The sequence below is a fragment of the Antedon mediterranea genome, chromosome 2 (assembly GCF_964355755.1).
Source record: "Antedon mediterranea chromosome 2, ecAntMedi1.1, whole genome shotgun sequence".
NCBI classification, from domain to species: Eukaryota; Metazoa; Echinodermata; class Crinoidea; order Comatulida; family Antedonidae; genus Antedon; species Antedon mediterranea.
The window spans coordinates 16628572-16647947 of NC_092671.1; the positions used below are offsets into that span (position 1 = coordinate 16628572).

Genomic DNA, 19376 nt, shown 5'->3' on the forward strand with positions numbered 1-19376 from the left:
ATGAGGCTATTGGTAAATATTGCCATTGCTCATTATTCCATCATTATTAATATTGATCCAGCAGAAGATTCCATAAAAAAAAACGACGTAAACATTTCAAGAACGTCCAGAATATTTTACAGAATTAGGACCACCATTTTTGTTCATTAATTCAATCATTAAGTAATATGTTTTTTATAAAGAATTATGCAGTCTAGAAGGGCCTAGGCCTAGCCTAGGCCTACTAGTTAGGCTAGGCCTAGGCCAGAGTTACTTTTAGGCCCTAGTTTACACTTAGCTTTGTACAAGCTAGGCGAGAGGAGGGAATAGCCACTAAACAAAGCTCTTGTCTGTTCCACCATCATGTTCATGGTTAACCAGAGCTGCAGACAACAATGGCAACAATGAGCCATGAATAAGATCTTCTAAAGCAGCATAGGCCTAGCCTACACTGTATGAATTGTGTTTTAGGCCTAGACCAGCTATGTACAAATCCAATCAATATAAATAGCAATAAAATATATAAAGACTAAGAGTATTAAATACATTACCCAACCAACAGAGTCATACTAATCTACTACAGCCGGTATCACCAGATAGGGTTTTAAACCAATAACACTATTTGACCTATATAATTATAATATAATTCTTCGATTCTTCCAAATGCGTTAAATAAAACATAACTTTTTACTTTCATTTCAGATTCTGACAAAACAAAAAAAATTATGTAAAGCAAACACAAATTCATTGCGAATGGCATCCTTTGAGAATACAAGAAAAAGGTCATCAAGTTTAGGATGCATTCAGAAGCAGCCACTGAAACGTGTAGAACATGCTGTGATGAAATTCACTAAAATCATTGTTCCAGCTGATTTAGAACGTTTAAACCAGCACAAAGTGAATATTGAAAGGGTAAGTAGTAGTGCTTCAAAGCAAAACTAATGAACCATTTAATTGTACACACAGCATTTTATATTACTCAGTAGACAGTATCCTTTAAACTCAATCATACTATCTTAAGCTCTGTCTACACTATCAAATTTTTTGTGACAAAAAAAGTGTGATGTGCAGTGCCAAGATATGGACATGATGATACCATATAACTACCATATTTGGGAATTTCAGTACCATATTTTGGCACATTACACTTTTTCTTTGTCAAACTAGTTTTTTAGTGTAGATAGAGCTTTAGAGAAGGACTCCGTAAGTTAAAATATGATTTTAATTACGAATGTTATACTTCTTTTTTCCAGTATCAACAGCAACTTGATTGGGACAAAGTTAACAATGAACAAATAAATGCCAGCCGAACAGTACAGGTAATATCAATGGATATTCTACATTGTGCAGGTGAAAATGAACATCAAAGTTTGATATTTGAGGTTTAAAAAATCATTTTTTTTTTTTCAATGAACCAGCAACTCAAGTCCAACATTAAGGAGATGCAGAAACTGCGTAATCAAATAAGTGAATCAGACCTGGAGGAATTTGACCAACGTGTACAACCCACACAAATACAAGCTATTGAAGCTGTCATCAATTTCATGGGTGAAAATGAAGAGCTAGAGTGTTTATTTAAGGAAAGTGAGGGAGACAAATTTGGTGTTTTCGGTCAAGAAGAAAGCAGTACCAGGCTAAGATTGAGTATTGAAGGTAAGTTTAGTGGTGGATCTATGATTTATGACCTTTTGTTGCAAACATGATAGGTTGTCAGTGGCGTAACGGCTATGAACGCTTACTGGCTAAACCCAGGGGCTCCGGACATTAGGCATTTCTCTCCCTTAGCAGAATCAGTCCATTTCACCCGGGTTTTTGAAAAAATCCGGGTAATAAATCTTGGTCTGTTTTAAACAATTTACCAGTTCTGATTGTTTATCTTGACACACATGGGAGGCCACTACAGAAATTGCTGAAAACCATGTAGGAATTTTCATGAGCTGTCCAGGTGACCTTGTTGTAAATGACCTAATAGTACCCTTGGGTTGTATTTGATGGGCAGTTAATATAATCAAATTACAATTGTGTGTTTTATGGGCTTACACTCTTGACAAGCCTGTGGACCATTTCTGTTAAGGGAGAGTTTTGCCTCATGGAGCTTACAGGGGCCTCTGAGCAGCACCCACAGGAAAAGACAGACATTAAGATACGTTGAAAAAGGCTAAAATGTCCGAGGCCTCAAAAGTGGGAGGGCCACTTGGGGGTCCTTAAACCAGGGGCTTCAGGCCTCTGTGTTACGCCACTGTAGGTTGTTGAACCTCAATCAGAAGCAGTTCAATGAGAAGAGTATCGGAACAAAATTGTAAGAGGCTTGTGAATACTAATATTCTATTATTTGTGTTAGCAGAGAATGTAGATAGCTATGAAAATAGTGTTGCAGAAACACGATTTACAACACAGGCACAAGAGGAGAAGAAAGAAGGAAAAGAGGCATCACAAGAATCTTGGAAACATTTACAACAAGGCCTGATGGAACTTAACTCTGCCATACAAGACTTTGCTTTGATGGTTAAGGTACATTTGGAAATTGGTGTTACCACTAAAATACATTAAAAACATGAAATAATATATTCCAAATTCAATTCCATGACCTTTTTCAAATGTCTGTTGATATAAAGTTTGTAGTACACAACGTTTGTAGTTCTAAAAAGAAGTGTTTGAGTTTCTTGCTGTTTTGATCAATATGCTTCGATTATCCTCCCATATTGAGTTTTGCCTTACAAACTTTCAAATGTCAATACTAAAATTAAGGTTAAAATTAAATGCTATATAAAATAAATTGACGTTTGTAAAGAAGTAGATTAATTAGTTATTTCAATTTTAGGGTCAGAAAGAACAAGTTTCAAGTATAGAAGACCACATTGACAGCGCACAAGCCAATGTTAAAAAAGGAGCCATGCACCTGCTAAAGGTTAGTAGGAAGAAAGATTTAAGAGGCAATTTCAGGTGGATGTTTATACAACATGCTAATTCAACACATTTCTCGGTTAGGGTGTAGTATAAACGGCACAGAAAAAGAAAGAGATTACATGAAATTATAAAACCACCTGGAAAGGCTACTCGAGGACTGGCAAAATTTGACCAGTTGGAGAGCTGAAGTAGCCTTTTTATGTAGCCTCAGGGGATAAGTTGCCCTCTGTATGTAATAGAGTACATAGCAGCAGATGTTTGGCTGTAACTTACCTTCCTGTTAAAATTCATGTATGAACGGCTTAGTTTTAGGAGATTAAACTTGGTCTGTGAAAACGTGAATGCATAGAAAGCATGTAAAGTAAGAAGGATGTTGTATAAACACAGCCTTAGACCAGAGTTGGATGTGGTTTATAACATGCATTTGTTCCTGGATTTAAAAGGAAGAAAATCAATGTATGTTTTTGTTGGACTATGAAATAATGAGGAAATGCTTATTTAGTTTTTGGCTCGGGTATCTAATTCAAGCGATAGCCTTGTAAAATTATGATCAATATTTTTATGCTTTCTTCCTTATAATACAGGAAATGGAATGAGCTATTACCATATAAAACTTATTTTCAATGTACTTATTACAATAATGGACATAACCTGATGGGCAGAATACTAAACAAATTGTAAATAGATTCAAGTACATTTATATTACGAAAATGTAACCAAAGCCAATTATAAGTTTAAATCAAATCAACTGGACTTTTTCCTTTACAGGCAACCAGATTTAAAACAGCAATATTACCATTAAGCGGGGCCATTGTTGGTGGTTTGGTTGGTGGACCTATTGGACTGTACGCTGGCGCAAAAATAGGTCTGCTAGCAACCGGTGGTGGCGCTCTTGTAGGGTACGCAGGAGGACGTGTTTTAAAAACGAATATCAACAAAGCCAATGACATAGAAATGGTAGATATGGAAGAGCGACAAGCACTTAATTCTCACTTAGATTAAGTCATTTATAATAAATAGCAAGGGTTACAGTATTATAACGACCAAAAGGTTTTTTTTTGTAGTGAACTAACATTGAAAACAGAACTCACCCACTCCACTAAATGAATATGTATGCCATCAACAAAATATGATTTAATATAGTGTATCCTTGCCATTTCATTGGTTGATTTCGTATCACGTGTCATGCATTATCTCCCATTAAAACGATTGGGTGGGTTCTATTACACAGACAGCTTTTAAATTGTTAGGCCTGAATTTTGTATGGCCTAGCCTTCGAAAATTCAAATGGAAGTGGCCGATTGAGAGAAGTCAAATACTTATGGTTACAAAACATTAAGTTAAAAAAGTTTTCAAAATTTAAGGTCTACAAAAAAGCATAGAGAATATGCATTTTCTGATATTTCTACTATAGGTAGACAATTTCTTTTTTCTTAAATGTTTTCAAAATGTTTTAATTTGTATTCGTAAGTTTTATAACATTCAATGGGAATATTAAACTATATTGTAAATAAAGCATATTGTGTAATATTTTGACCTTGAATTGAACTTACCTTACCATAGCTGGATAGAACCTAAAAATATCCTTTAAGACAAAACTCATAAAATAGAAGATATGTTCAGAGAGTATAGAGAAAAATATTCAATCTGTGATGTCCTGTTTTCCAAACTCTCTTAAGCTACACACACACAAGTAATGCAAGTTACTATGCGAAACTTTTTCATTTCTATACTTTCCGACATGACAGAAACTAATAAATATCTCTCAGTTGCACAGCGCTGGTTCTCATAACTTTCCGACACACATGCAGCTTCTCTTTTTTTCTTATTTGCTTATATTTGATATATTCAGTTAAAATATCTGAATAAATCGCTTTTTAAAACACTTGGAAAAAGAACATTCATTCATGGAATACAACAATTAACACACATATAGATTAGAAGATGGATTAGATTTATTCTGTTGATTTCAATCAATTTGTATTTCAAACATGATCATTGAGTTTCATAGTTTGTGAACCAAATGCATAATGGAAACTGTATTGCTATCTGTCTATAAAAGAACTTTGATGATTTTTTTTTTTGCGCAATTGATTTTATTAAACTAATTCTTTGTCCTATACGCTGTAAATCTTTGTTCTCACTTAGATGCCACGCAACGACGTAGGAAAAACGCAAAAGTAGGTTGACCAATGTCAAGTGACAGAATGATCGATTCACATCATGATTGGTCAAATTTGTTGCCGTGTGAATTGTAAAAAGACAAAATATAGAAAGTTTGTTTCAAATGGATATTTGAAATTGTACTATAAAATTATAAAAACAGATTTAATTATCTTGGTGGTGTACACAATGAAATAGGATTGTTGAGACCCCATACGATTGAAAAATGTGTAAAACTTAGCTCAAGAAGTGAGAGACAGAATACGATTTGACTCCATGCCTATGTGAGAGCCGCAATGTGTAAACCGATGACCAACTATAAACATAACAGAAACACATTCATTAAAGCAGCATTGTCAAAATTTGAAATTCAAATTTAAAGTCTAGTTTGAAAATAAATATCAAAGTAATAAATGAAAAAGGCAAAACATAACAATAGAAAACAAATAAATCTGTATCTGATAAATTAACTATTTTACACAAATTTATTCCTAGATATATTTAAATTTTGTATACAAAATAAACTAAATTGCATTACTCTCTGATTAGGTCAGGTAGACAATTGTCACAAGACCAAATAATTGTTCAATTTTTAAGACTATTTTTTAAAGATTAGTTTTTAGTGACAAAATGAGCATTTACAGATACGTGAAGATTTTGTAAATCATCTGCATTATGATAGGCATTGAACTGAAGAAGTGCTTTGCATAGCGTACTTTTCTATAACACAACCAGAATTTCCAAATACAGCGTTAATAATTCAGTAATGTTGTTACTTTTCTATACAACCTTACCCAGACTGAATCGTTGAACATCACACACAATGTAAAGTTATAGATACGCATTATGTACATATTCAAATAAATATTCATCAGTAAAGACTTTACCAAAGTTGGGTCATAATATTGCATCCAATATTTCTCTAGTGTTGTACTGTATAACAAAAACAAATGTTGTGAGTAAGGTATTGGCAGGTTTTATTGTTGTATGTTTGGAATCGGAATTAGTCTTGATCAATATAGCCTTCTATCTAGCAAAATTTAGTAAATGAGCCTAAACATGCACGGTTCATTTACGCATGCAAATGTCCCCATTTAGAGTTAAGGTGGGTTTATATTTTATAATTATAGTAAAAGAAATCAAATGTTGTAGTGAGAAAAAAATCAGTACCTTGTCTGGATTTAAACTAAAGACGTTTTTATTAAACAAATTAAACGGCAAAGAAATTTTAAAGCGCAAGGAATTACAATTAAATCTAGTTAAAAAGTAGAAAACTTTACTTTCACCAATGTTGGCAATACAAATTAAAAACAAATTCAATAAGAAAAAAACATGTATATCTACACATGATATTGCGTGTAAACTATGCATAAAACGGTATCTACTCAAAGCTCATCGCGAGCCATAGAGTATCGCTGAGAACTTGGTTTTAATTTTACAAAAGTACTTTCAGGAGGAGTTTCGGGTGCGTCACGTTTGACAACATTATCAACAGGGGCAGTATCGGTCTTTCCTTTTGTTGGCGGTTGCGTCTGCGTTGTCTGATCTGGTCCGTGGTGAAATTCACGATGTAGTTTTCCTGAATGCAGATCTTTTATAAACTGTCGTAATTTTCCGGGTTCACTGAGATTAAGAAAAAAAAATTAAATTATTTTTAATTTAAACAATGGTCTTAAAATTAAAAATGGACCTGAAGTACTGTAAAAAAGATTATACTGTATAGATTAAATAATTTCAATATTATATGCCTAAATATATATCACTGAAAGTATGTTATAACGATGCCGTACGTTTGCTGCTGAAGCAGCCTAGAAATTGTAGTGCATGTTTGTCTTAAATGACGTCCCATCCTTTGATGAGTTCATTAGAAAATCTGTTTTTAGTTTTAAAAATCATGTGAACGCAAGTAGTAATTCTTTGATCATGGCCATTAATCGCCATGCTCTTAATGTGTCAAGAATGCACATACAATGGATTGCCTTGTTGCATTGACTTTATATATTTATATAGTTTTATTTTTGTTTTATGAGCTCTTAGATTAAGATTTGTTTTTTCTCTTTTGCTATGGATATATTATGTCACCATGATATTCTGAAATAAAAAGATGAATGAATGAATATGGCACTGGAATGCATCATGTACAACACAGAGACCATTAATACAGTACAGTATAATAAACATTAGTAAAGAAGACGATTGTACCAAAACAACCAAAACATTAAGATATTCTTAACCATACTTGTGCCGAAGTGTGTTGTCCGATCGTTTACTGATCGTAAGATCCTGGTTCACTTTACTTACATTTGTCTGTCTCCACCCAGGTGTATAAAATGGGTTAGATCAAGACACAACTTTGCGTTGATTACTGGCTGCATTATTATGGGAGTATGTTTCCATACGTGTATGATTAAAAAAATGACAGAGGTAATAATGTGCAGCGCATTGAGAGCTTGCTTATAATATGTGCTATATAAGAATGAACTATTATTATTGTACTTTATTTCCTTTAGGCAACACATGGTGTACCACAAACCTAACTTTTATAACTGTTGTGTTGTATGGTATTCTCCAGTTTTTAGCCAACTCACTGATAATTATATGTAATATTACACACAAAAAACAAAAACATAACACTACTCACTTCATTACTTTAATATTTGGGAATAGATACATATGTCTAAAACTATCAATGGCTAACACTGGTAGATCCTTTGTGCTTTTACCAAGGTGAGATAGAGGATGGCTAAATTTGGTTCCATCTGCTGTTAAGAAATTCACACTTTCTGTAAAGACAACAAAATCCAGTATAATATATTATTAAAGATATGGCCATACAGCGTTAAAACACTGGTTCTTGTCAGATCACCAAAGTTAAGCAATGTTGGGCCAGGTTGCATTCTTGATGAGACTGTATCCTTAGGCAAGATGCTTTAATCTCATTACCTCGTCCTTCGGATAGGACGTACAGCTATTGGTCCCGTGTACATAATGAACGTTAAAGAACTTGGTACACTATACAGTCAACTCTCCCAATACTGGACACCCTTGGGCGGGCATATATTTTCCGGTTTTTCGAAAGTCCGGTTTCCTGAAAACATATTTTTAAAGTTATCACGTTGTCACTGAAATTGCTTTGAATCACCGGTCCGAATGCTGCCCGGTACGGTCTAGCGTAGGGAAGGCCTAGGCTATGATTGTGTCAAGCTAGTTTTAATTAAATAAATACTGATAGGCCTAGGCCTACTTTATTAATATTAAGCTAATTCAATTTACCTTTTTTAAAAGTTACATTATTTACTGTACCAATAAAACATGTTAATGATGCACATTTTTAGTGAAACATTCCTTTTTAAAGTCCTATTGCAATTGTGAATTTAACAATAATTTAAACAAAACAAAGACACAGAGTGGAATGTAAATTGAACTTTATTAAAAAACAATTCATATGCTAAAAGACAGGGAGTTGTTAACAATATATGCTAAAAACAATAGACATTAAGACATAGCGCTTCGATGTGAAAAAGTCCTAGCCCCCACCGCAGTTCGATACGCAACAAAGCAATTGCCGCCTTGTGGGTTAAAAATGAACTGACCTGTCAATCACAGTGTAGCGCTCCATGGCAACATTATTTGATCGTACCGCCGCGAAACGTCGCGCAATTCATGCATGGTCAGGGCAGGGAGTTGTTATTAACAACTCCCTGGTCAGGGTATGGTTAAAAGATTTTGTACATTGTGAATGTATTGAATCCGAGTCAGCGACGACTATGTTACGTTGTTTTCGTAAATATTTGGAGTTTTTTAACTGTCAGTCCGGTTTTCAGACGCTAATTTTCGTGTTTTGTACTTCATAATTTGTCCGGATTCCTGAATTGGGTATTCCGGTTTTCATAATAAATTACAGTACATTTAGAATAGGGACAAATTGGGCCCTCCAAAAAAGTCCAGTTTTTCGTCAATTCTGGTTTTGGGAGAGTTGACTGTACACTGTATACTATTATTTGCAGGTGAGCATCTTTCAAGCTTATTTCAAGCAAGGCAATCTAACAACAGGACACTGAGCTCTTGTCAAGATAGGAACTCGTAATAATCCTTTGATCTTATCGCCCGTATTCTTAAACCGGACTTTAGTCGTAGTTCGAGCTAAAACTAAAAAAATGACGTCATTTTAATTCATAAACCGAACTTCAACTAAATCACCGACTAAATCAGGCCAACCTCGACTAAATCGTAACGGATTTTGATCGATTTTTTTAGTCCTGGAGGGGGCAGGCTAAATGGTCGACTAAATGGTTTTTAAACGATGTTTATAAAAAACGTAACAGTCATTGAGTTGTTATATTGGCCAGATATTGAAGAATGAAATATCTATATTTATATTAGCTTAATTAAATATACATTGGTATAAGTTATAATAATGAAAATCATCTTTATTTACAACTGTATACAAATTACATTATTTTCTTCGCGCAAGTCCGACTTGAGCTACGTCACGCCATAGCGACAATGGGAGATGCGGCAATCCACCACGCGATGGAATGTTTAGGGGGCCTAGTGCTTTCTTGTCACGCTATGAAGTGCGTGGTTCGTGGCGATCATACTTTGTTGGGGGCCTAGAAAATATAAAAGTTACCGTACCGCCATGGTTCCTAAATATATTTTGAAGATTTTATTTGTTGTTAATCAAATATACTTCACTGTTAGTCTGGCTGCGACAAATACTTACAGCACTGTACTATGTACATATTCCCTACGGTAAGGTGTGTAATAAAAAATCAGTAAAAAAGTTGAGTGGGATTGTGTAGCAGCAGCCACAGATAAATGCTTTATCTTCAGAGCTCAGCATCCTGTTAGATTGCATTATTTCAAGTTATATAGCTATGTTACTTACCTCTTTCAGGAACAAGTTCCCTAGCTACTATATCATTATATTTCTGTACAATATCTGCATCATTTGGATCGTGGAATAAAATAAGGAAAGGCAATCCTTCTTCTGTCAATTCCTAGAAAACATTAAAATTGTAATATATAACAATTCATATACTGTACTGATAAAAACATAATACACAGAATATACACAACATTTGGATGATGATTACATTAAACTCTTGGAATAGCTTGAGAATCTTTGTTTAAAAATAGATTTTTCTTAGGTCTTGTGAATTTGTTATTAGGGACTTTTAGATTTTCACGTCGACTGCTACCTTATGATTAATTTGTAGGTGACTGGCACGTTGACTTGGCAAATTTGAGCACTTTGCCATTTGCTCTCTGATGTGAGTACGAGTGGACGTATGACGTCATAACACTGCAAAATCACTCAAATCTAAAAGTCCCTATTATAGTATATTATTATTACGAAAACTGGACTCGATGAAAAAACAATTTTTAATCACTGCATATTTAAGGACTCATTTTTAGAATTAAGTACTGTACCTCTCCATTTTCAAAAGTTATTTCTCTGACTAAAGGCATACACTTGTCATTACTCCAAGTATGTAAAAGGTCGAAGTTCGTCAATGGGCCAAGATACAGCATATCTCTATCTTTTGTCTGTATAAAAAAAAAAACACTAAATTTTAAAGAATATTGTACACTCTATCAACCAATGTGTTCTTAAAAATGTCAAAAAGGAGATGGCTATTAATAGTGATACATTAATTCCCTTTGTTAATATGAGTAAATTATTTTTTCTTGGGTTGATGCAAAGAATATATATCACAAAAATGAGTATTCCGCGGTTTTTGCATGAGAAATTTGTAACAGAGAGTGATGCCGCCCTCATAAGGGCGGATGTATACACACTAAATAAGACTTGATGTAATAGATATTATACATTAAATAGAATTATGAAAATATATTTTGCAATTGTAAACCATTTTATAATACATATTTATTAACAAACAAGTGTACATTCACTTCTACAGACAATTATTTACTAACATGCTAAATTAGTTCACAAAAAAGGCCTAACAGCAACACCAAAAATCAACGAAGCGTTACTCAGCATGGCCTATTCTTTACCATTGCCGCGTACTAATCTATGCCCGGTAAATTAAGTATTGTTTTTATGATATAATTTATTATAAAATACATGTTATTAATAGGATACAATGTTAGCTATCGGTAGCGCCCGGTTGATAAAGCGAACTGTTTATTCGGCAGTTTTTACTAAATAAATTGCATGAAACGAACAATTAAATATCCAAACAGCATTTAACATGATGTTGGCATGTACAGTAGGTGATAACATTTTTTATCATGAAAATACTACCGGTGTTCCAGCCTTTGATTAGTGTAACCGTCACAAAAAGTTGTATACATCCCACATACATCCTCACTTATGGCGGCGCCCTACCACATGGACAATATTACTGTTACAGGGAAAATCGCGGATTACTCATTCTTGTGATATATATTCGTTGGTTGATGTTATAATGTAGTATGCTGGCAACAATGTTTTTACTTTTATTTTGTTGGAGCACTTTTTTACGGTCATTGTATGTTTTGTTTTGTGGTTTACTGGGGCCACAAGTAAAGATAAGTCAGATCTACAACATGTTGTTAAGTACGCATCAAGTATCACTGGAATTGAGCAGAGCTCTATTGAATCCGTTTTTGAAAATCGATGAATTAAGAAAACACATTTTATATTGCAAGATTCTACTCATCCCATGCATAATGTATTGATGTGCTACGTAGCGGTAGACTTTACTGGTCCATCATCTCTTGAATGTACAAATAGGTTTCGTAACAGCTTTTTATCCACTGAATGCTTGTCAGTATGCCGTACAAGAGTGATGCGACACTTTTAATTGTTTTTGTTAGTTTTTCATTTATCTGTTTTTTAATATCTCAGAGCAAACATAATTTCTATGTATATTTCATATGCAAATGACAATAAATGGAAGTAATTTTCCACTGATGAATGAATGTATTATACAATAAGGACATGTTTTCAGTACTTACCCTTGGTGGCCTAAACATAACACTAGGTCCTGCAACAAGCTCAGATTTGAAGTTGTCACTGTTTTTAAAATAAATAAAATTGTATTAAATAAAGTATTTCATTTATTCAATAATTGTTTGGTTTCTGTAGTCATCCTTTTGGTATATTTGGGAGAAACTTACATTAGGTTATTTTTTGTATCACAGTGATCCATTGCATGGCCGAATAAAAGTTCTATTTTACCCATAGATAATAAAGTAGTAGAACGTCAACTGTATACAGGAAGTGACTCCAATAAGCGAGGAGGGCCCACTCAAGATGGCCGCAATAGTTTAAATATTATGTCAAATTTTAAAATAATCTAAAATGATATATAACCATAGTGAACTTTTTATAAAAATAATTATATTGTTAGAAATGAATAAATCACTGGTGGTAAATTATCTAGCATTTTTGCATACAAGGATCGTTCCTAATAGTTAATATGTTCTCGTGTTAAAATACACTCTACACTCATGAGTAGTGCATGACTGCGTATGGCGGGTACCTAGCGTATTGCATGGTGGATCGCAGCAGCCATATTGTGTGGTTCCCCCTCCATGAAGAATCACTTAGATAACATTGGAGAAACTGATTTTACCCAATTTGTAAGTATTTCATTCATGTAAATTCACAATTTAAGTGAAAGATACATACAATATTTCATAAACTTTTCTCTTTTAATACAATGATGGTACTTACCCTACTCCTGCATAAAAGTTACAGTCGTCTCTTAGTATATTTGCTACTTTTGCAAAGGTTTCATAATTATTATCCTGTGTAGCAAAGTATGCTATCACTGAACGTTTTTTATCCTATAAAAGACAAAAAGAAATTAATCATAAAATATTAGTAAATTAAAAATTACATAAAACATTTTTAAACTAGAACTCAGTGAGTGCAAACCTCTGTCTCATACAGCTATGTGAAATCATCCTTTAAAATCTTATGAAAATCGGACAATAACTTTTTGAGTAATCCTGCTAACTAACAATATGCAAACAAACACACATGCATGAAAATATAACCTCTTTGGCGAAGGTAATTATAAACAATTATTAAATTATCTAATAAATAAGTTATACAAACAAAATTTTATTTTATATTCTTTGATTTAAATTACTTTAATTTATTTTGATTTTCATAACAGAGACTGATGACAATTTATAGATTAGCTATACAGAATAAATTATATAAATTATTTTCCTGCTAGAACATGTAAAAATTAATATTCATATAAACAATATTAAATATTCAGTTAAGATTCTAAGAATTGCCATCACCGATATTTACAAAGCACTCTATTCTGCCTTTTGTTTTTTCATTTGAATTTGGAGTTTATATTCATGTGTACAAATATTGCTATAATAAACAATACCACAATGTTATGATACTTCCTGTACCACTACTGGGAAAATAGCCTACTATTAGTAGTATTTTTATTTATTTTTATTTATTTCAACAATATTTTATGAGGGTGGTCCATCCAGCATCAGCTGATCATTAGGGACCCTCAAACAGAAACTGTATGGGAATATAGTTCTGCTTTTGTTCAATAGACAAAGTCCCATATGTTTCATTGTTTTGCCTTTTCAATTGTTTTTAACTTACTGTATTGGGAAAATTTTAGACTATACTGAATGTAAACCTTGAACACAGATAAGATAGGATTTAAACTGCAAATGCACACACAAAATCTGCAAATCTGTACTAACATATGTTTTATAGTGTTCCTTTCATTCATACACACAAATTAGTACTGTACCACATGTTGTATACAGTATTATTCACAAGTTTATATGTAAATAGCAGTTAAAGTCTTTTTCACAATACATAATCTCAATATGTTACATACTTACTATTCAACACAAGGTAATTATCTTAGTAATAAAGTAATTAACATTATCGCATTGTTTGTTACCTACACTAGCTTTTGTTCCATAAATCTGATTTAAAAATGCACATTATATACTGTACATAAATTGTATAATAATAATACTAAAATTGTACTGTATAACTATAATATAATATGTTAATAATATTCGACCTATTTAGCTCAAACATTGCATAATATTAATTCACAGGTTTACAGTATGAGTATGGTGATGCTTTAATTTAACCTTATTGTGGATATTATTATAGCATCTTGAACTGTACTAATCACCTCTTAACTGGTCATTATTAATGCATCTAATGTCCCTGTATATGAGCATAATTTACTACACTTTGAAAACCGCAAAATATTTTTCGGAATGTACTTTGGTACTATTCTGGGTTTCACACATGTATATACATGTCAATAAAATTATTTGAATAACAAGGATAGTTTTAAAAACTGTAGGCCTACAATAAAAATATAAATAAGCATTCATTCAATTAAAGTTAATCCATAATTTAAAATAACCAATTCCAAAATATTTATCATTAAATTATAAAGCCAAAATGATGATTATGAATAATTTATATTTGAAAAATTGTATGAAAATATAGATATGTCCATCCCCTTTTTTTTTACAAAAGAATTGATTTTTGACAACTTACATCAATATTATCAATATCAGCTGGGGTGTTCCACCTAGCGATTGGATCCATCATTTGCTCTCTAACAAATTTAACAAACGCATCCTTTGAACGCTGCGCACGGTATTCACGCTTGGCGATGCGTCCGTTGCGGAATAATTTCAAGGTAGGGTATTTTGTTATATGGTACTTTGATGCAATGTCGCCTAAAAGAACAAACAAATAAATTAGTTTAAGAAAATCTTTGCCGTTTTACCAAAATATATAGTATGTGATTTTAGTTTAAATATTTGTTTTTACTTTGTTTTTATTTTCTTAAAATTTTACATATGGTGAACATCAATTTATTTAAAATGAAAAAAAAAAACAGGCAGAGTGTTGACAGAGCTTGATACAGAAGTCAACTTGCATTTTGGGATATTTGTAAATCAACAAGTTCATTATAGTTTATACTGTACGGGACAGAAAAGTGCCTTTTTAATTCATCACACTTCCATTATAAACAACATCCAGTAGAAAGTCATTATAATACAATGATTCACACAAATATGACAGTTATGATGTTATTTTTAAAGCTGCACTTAATTAATATCTAGGATATTAATATTACCTTCACTTTCGCTATTCACTGATGCTAATACTACATCTCCTGGCTTGTCATACTGTTGTTTTAATTCTACTGCAGCCGACTCAAATATAGGCTTCAACATTTGACTAAATCTGCACCTAAAAACGATAAGATAACAAATAATAACCATAACAATGTCCCGGGGCAATTAAAAAATCATATTTATTTATTCATTCAAGGATGGCAACTGTACTACAGCAGTAGTACAAAAATATAAGAGGATATTTATAAAAGTTAAAATACTCCTACAGAATAAAACAATATTAAAATTCGTACATGTACAATAAATTAGAAAAATTTTTAGAATTTCTCTACCTGTGTGTCTCGAATTTTTTAATAAAGTTGATTGGTTAAAGTGGAGCTCCACCCAGAAAATTACTATTTTTCATATATTTCAACTATTATTTAAAAATATCATCCCTTATACTTCATATTTTTTTGAATTTTTTTTCAATGAGTACGATTTTCTTGAAAATCACGCCTTTTTGCGTTTTGGGGGGATACCTTGTAATTTCCTATTATTTTACATGCAAAAGGGGGGTATATTTGAATAATCCTAAAAAATTCATTTCTTCACCAAAAAAAAAATGTAAAATGTATATTGATGTAATTTTTCCAGATCTTTCTATTTCTGGTATTTTTATCACGTATACATTGCGCAATTTTGCGTAAATAGACACTTTCCCCCGTTCGGGTCCAATTGGGTTTTTTATTTTGCTAGGGAGTACGATCACGTGACATTTTTCACAATCACACTACTGCAGCTGGCGATCTGTTATTTTGTCGCGATGCTATTTTTGACGGGCGAAAAGTATATTAAAACATTCTGAATGTGACCCTATTATGTTTCACAGTGTAATAATGTGATTATGAGACTATTACTAAAATGTCAAATTTAACGAGATTTGAGAAAGACGTGGCTATATATTCAATAAAGCTAGGCCTAGGCCTACTAGAGTGTAGGTATGTACCGATGCTGCTTGGCCTCTAGCTAGGCTAGGCTGACAGCAGTGAAGTTTGTTTTGCTGGCACCCGACCTTGGCCTACCCATGGGCCATGATAGGGTGCCTGAATAGTTGCTTTTCAGTCAGGTCTAAGCTTGCACATCGCTTTACTACTCTTTACTACTCTTGTTCTGTATACTATAGGATTTTGTGTTTCACAATTCTTAATGTGCGAGAAAACCCAGGAACGATAAATGGGGCGAAACGACCATGCCTATGAATACATAGGCCTCTAGACAAAAATTCAAGGCTAGCTAGGCTGAGCAGACGGCTGAGCTAGGCCTAGCCCTAGCTTAAAGTTAAAAGCAATCTGATAAGATTATTATGCTGTTGTTGTACAGTGAAAATCATGAGGTTACATGTAAATTATACTGACATTCTTATCGGAAATATTACTTAGGCCTAAACAAATCGTATTAATTGTGTGTATAAAATTTATTCCCCATTTTTCGACACATAATTTACCAAAGGGGAGACATTTCATCAATGCGTTGACCAGCGACTAAAACGCGTCAGTCGCTAAGTGTAACGCGTTTTGCGACGTATTGTAAACTAATAACCCCTAAGTTACTGAAAAACTGTAATGTGTTAAAAAACACTATTTCCTGACCGATTTTTTAGAAATGAGTTTTTGGAAAATATTTCCGTATTTTCCTGGTTTTTTTTATGCAATCACTTTCAATTAAACATACTTAAACATGATATAAGCTGAGAAAGTCTGAGTGTAGCTCCACTTTAAAAAAATCTAATTTTGTGACACTCATTCACTGACCAGTGACAATATAAACAAAAATAACAAATAATATTAATATCAAAGTTCTTACCAATCTGCATAAAAATTTACAAAAACGACTTTATGTCCATTTAAAATTTGATCAATGTTTCCCTGATTCAAAGTGACAACAGACTGAGTGCTTTCAGGACATGCGAACATGGCCAGCTGAAAAAAAAAATTGTGATTCTAATGAGATTAGATACAACTGGGGAAGAGTTTGCAAGTTTTTATGGTGAGCTGGGGAGGGATGAAGGTACTACAGTACTGTAGACGAGTGCAATAAAGTGGGGATTTTTTTTAATGTTTTTTGGGCTACTTAGGGAGGGCAGGGTGAGTTACTTGATATGGCATTGGTAGTTGTATTCAATTGAGAGTTGAAGTTACTTTCTGTACAAAAGAACTATTATGTGTATATGTGTATATAGAAAAATAAATCACTAAATCAAACATTGCAAGTTTGGTAAGGAAAATATTATGTAAGTGGATACTAAATGTGTTTAACAGGTAGTGGTATTGTTTTAATTATTAATAATTTAATTATTAACATGTTTATGAGGGATGTGATGACATCAAACATAATTATAAAAACAGGATAATGTAAATCAAATAATTTAGATTACTTTATTATTTAAATTATCTCTGGCATCATGGACTTTCTAGATAAGCACAACGAAAAAGAATTAAAATACAATAAAAGACAATAAGGTATTGTTTTAAAAGTCAGTAGAACTTGAAAGTTCAGGAAGTCAATTTACTATGCCACGCCTACCCTTAACTTTTCCAAATTTCATTAAATAAGATACATTTACATAGTACAATAAATAAATCACAAAGACTATTTCAAAGCCACAATTTGACAATTTATCACTAGGAAATCCAAGTTATCACAATTCAAAGCTTTTAAACAAATAATCATTAATTGGACAACAATAGTCAAATTCTAATTCTAAGTGTATAGAAACAGTAATGTACCAGCTGGTGGCTATAGTAACAATAACTTGTTGCCACATGCTACTACACTGTATCATTTGCTCAATACTACTCTGTTTAATGCAGAGTTAACATCTCTTTTCAGCTATGACAATGAAACAAGTAACATTATTTAATTAATAAATTGGCCTACCTACAATCAATGTGTTATATACGTCAAAGATGGACATGTAATGTAAGCCTAATAATACTTAAATATAGGCCTAGTAGTATTATATTTAAAAACTTACTAGGCCTAGGCCTAATTTAAAAATTAAAATTCAATTCACATTTATTTACTCATCGTTTATAAATACAGTTTCATAGCATAAATGATGGCAAGGATCCTGCATAGAGAAGTTTACACTTCTGTTTTCGCAGGACCCTTTTACATAAAAAACATAAAACAATAAACACAACATAATAGATACAAAATTTTAGAAAACATTTCCTATATACATTTTAGAGTTGTTCATCATCAAAAAGCATTAGTGTTTTTATAATATCATTATTTATACATTTTTTCTTAAAAAAGAAGATATTCAGTTTATTACTTCCAGTACATGTGGATTCTTTCTAAATATAAATAACTAGTCTAGGCTAGGCCTAGGCCTATATAGGCCTAGGCCTAGTAGGAATATACAAAATTAAACATTTAAATAGTAATAAAATTAAACATTTTATTATTAATATTATATTAATAACAAAACAATATTCGAAAAGCATTTTTACAATAAATTATAGAGACTTTTGGGACCACTAATTCAGTCTTTGAGTAGGCATAGGCTAGGCCTTACAGTACGTCCGAATACACATTCAGACTCTCAATCAACAACATGACAGGGACTCAAATGACTTCCCCTCCGCTCTGCTCAGAACAGCAGCAGAGCCTATCTACTGTACGTAGGATAGGCTAGCCTAGACAAATTAACAGCAAGCGACTTCATACACTAAGGCCTAGAGATCATTATCAAAACGTAGGCATAATGCTTCAAAACAAATACCTATTTATAAATCGGTTTCTAATTATATAAACACCGTAAACTCACCAAAATACAACATAGAAATATCATGTTTCCAGGTATCTGTAGTAACATGTTAGCCATGACTAACAAAACCGGACCGACTTTCAGCGAATGAAAATTATCCACGATGTCAAACGTAACGTAATATTTTGCCGGTGTGGCTCTATGACATGACCTCGTCGTATTGCCGTAAATATAATACTGTAAAACAACTATTTTAAATGATATATTTGTTATCAATTAAAACTAGTTTAACATATTGGGTTGCTTGAATACAAATTTCAAATATTTAGAAAAGTTTATAACAGGAAGATAAAATAAAACAATAAGCAAATTGATTTGTTCTGATATCATATTCATACAGTACAAATTAATGTAATATGCCTAGTTTTAAAAAAGAGGGCGGCACACACATTTT

General features: G+C 32.6%; 2 protein-coding genes across 3 annotated transcripts; one reads left to right on the forward strand and one right to left on the reverse strand.

The window, feature by feature from the left end:
* The first annotated feature begins 37 nt into the window (after positions 1-37).
* LOC140040587 (syntaxin-17-like) lies at positions 38-4401 on the forward strand. Of its 2 annotated transcripts, none has more exons than XM_072086633.1 (7): positions 38-162; positions 682-891; positions 1233-1298; positions 1398-1632; positions 2321-2490; positions 2801-2887; positions 3655-4401. In XM_072086633.1, exons 2-7 carry the CDS (start codon positions 733-735, stop codon positions 3886-3888), a joined length of 951 nt encoding a protein of 316 aa, XP_071942734.1. In that variant the 5' UTR covers positions 38-162; positions 682-732; the 3' UTR covers positions 3889-4401. The 2 variants fall into 2 exon arrangements, with proteins under 2 accessions (XP_071942734.1, XP_071942735.1); XM_072086634.1 differs by having other exon boundaries at positions 2324-2490.
* Positions 4402-4717: 316 nt separating this feature from the next.
* Positions 4718-19108, reverse strand: LOC140040586 (endoplasmic reticulum resident protein 44-like). Its single transcript, XM_072086632.1, has 10 exons — positions 18983-19108; positions 17014-17129; positions 15168-15283; positions 14579-14763; positions 12740-12852; positions 12019-12076; positions 10486-10602; positions 9941-10052; positions 7691-7832; positions 4718-6672 (listed from the first exon to the last, which is right to left on the reverse strand). The coding sequence occupies exons 1-10, from the start codon at positions 19037-19039 to the stop codon at positions 6435-6437; spliced, it is 1254 nt and encodes a 417-aa protein (XP_071942733.1). The 5' UTR covers positions 19040-19108; the 3' UTR covers positions 4718-6434.
* Positions 19109-19376: the final 268 nt, after the last annotated feature.

Excerpts from the sequence above, each read along its gene's own strand:
- LOC140040586 (XM_072086632.1), bottom strand. The coding sequence starts at position 19,039 with ATGGCTAACATGTTACTACAGATACCTGGAAACATGATATTTCTATGT. Across the intron at positions 12,853-14,578 it reads CTGATATTGATAATATTGAT|GATAAAAAACGTTCAGTGAT; the intron begins GTAAGTTGTCAA and ends TGTCTTTTATAG. Across the intron at positions 10,603-12,018 it reads TTATGTTTAGGCCACCAAGG|ACAAAAGATAGAGATATGCT; the intron begins GTAAGTACTGAA and ends TTTTTTATACAG.
- LOC140040587 (XM_072086633.1), top strand. The coding sequence starts at position 733 with ATGGCATCCTTTGAGAATACAAGAAAAAGGTCATCAAGTTTAGGATGC. Across the intron at positions 2,491-2,800 it reads ACTTTGCTTTGATGGTTAAG|GGTCAGAAAGAACAAGTTTC; the intron begins GTACATTTGGAA and ends TTTCAATTTTAG. Across the intron at positions 2,888-3,654 it reads GAGCCATGCACCTGCTAAAG|GCAACCAGATTTAAAACAGC; the intron begins GTTAGTAGGAAG and ends TTTCCTTTACAG.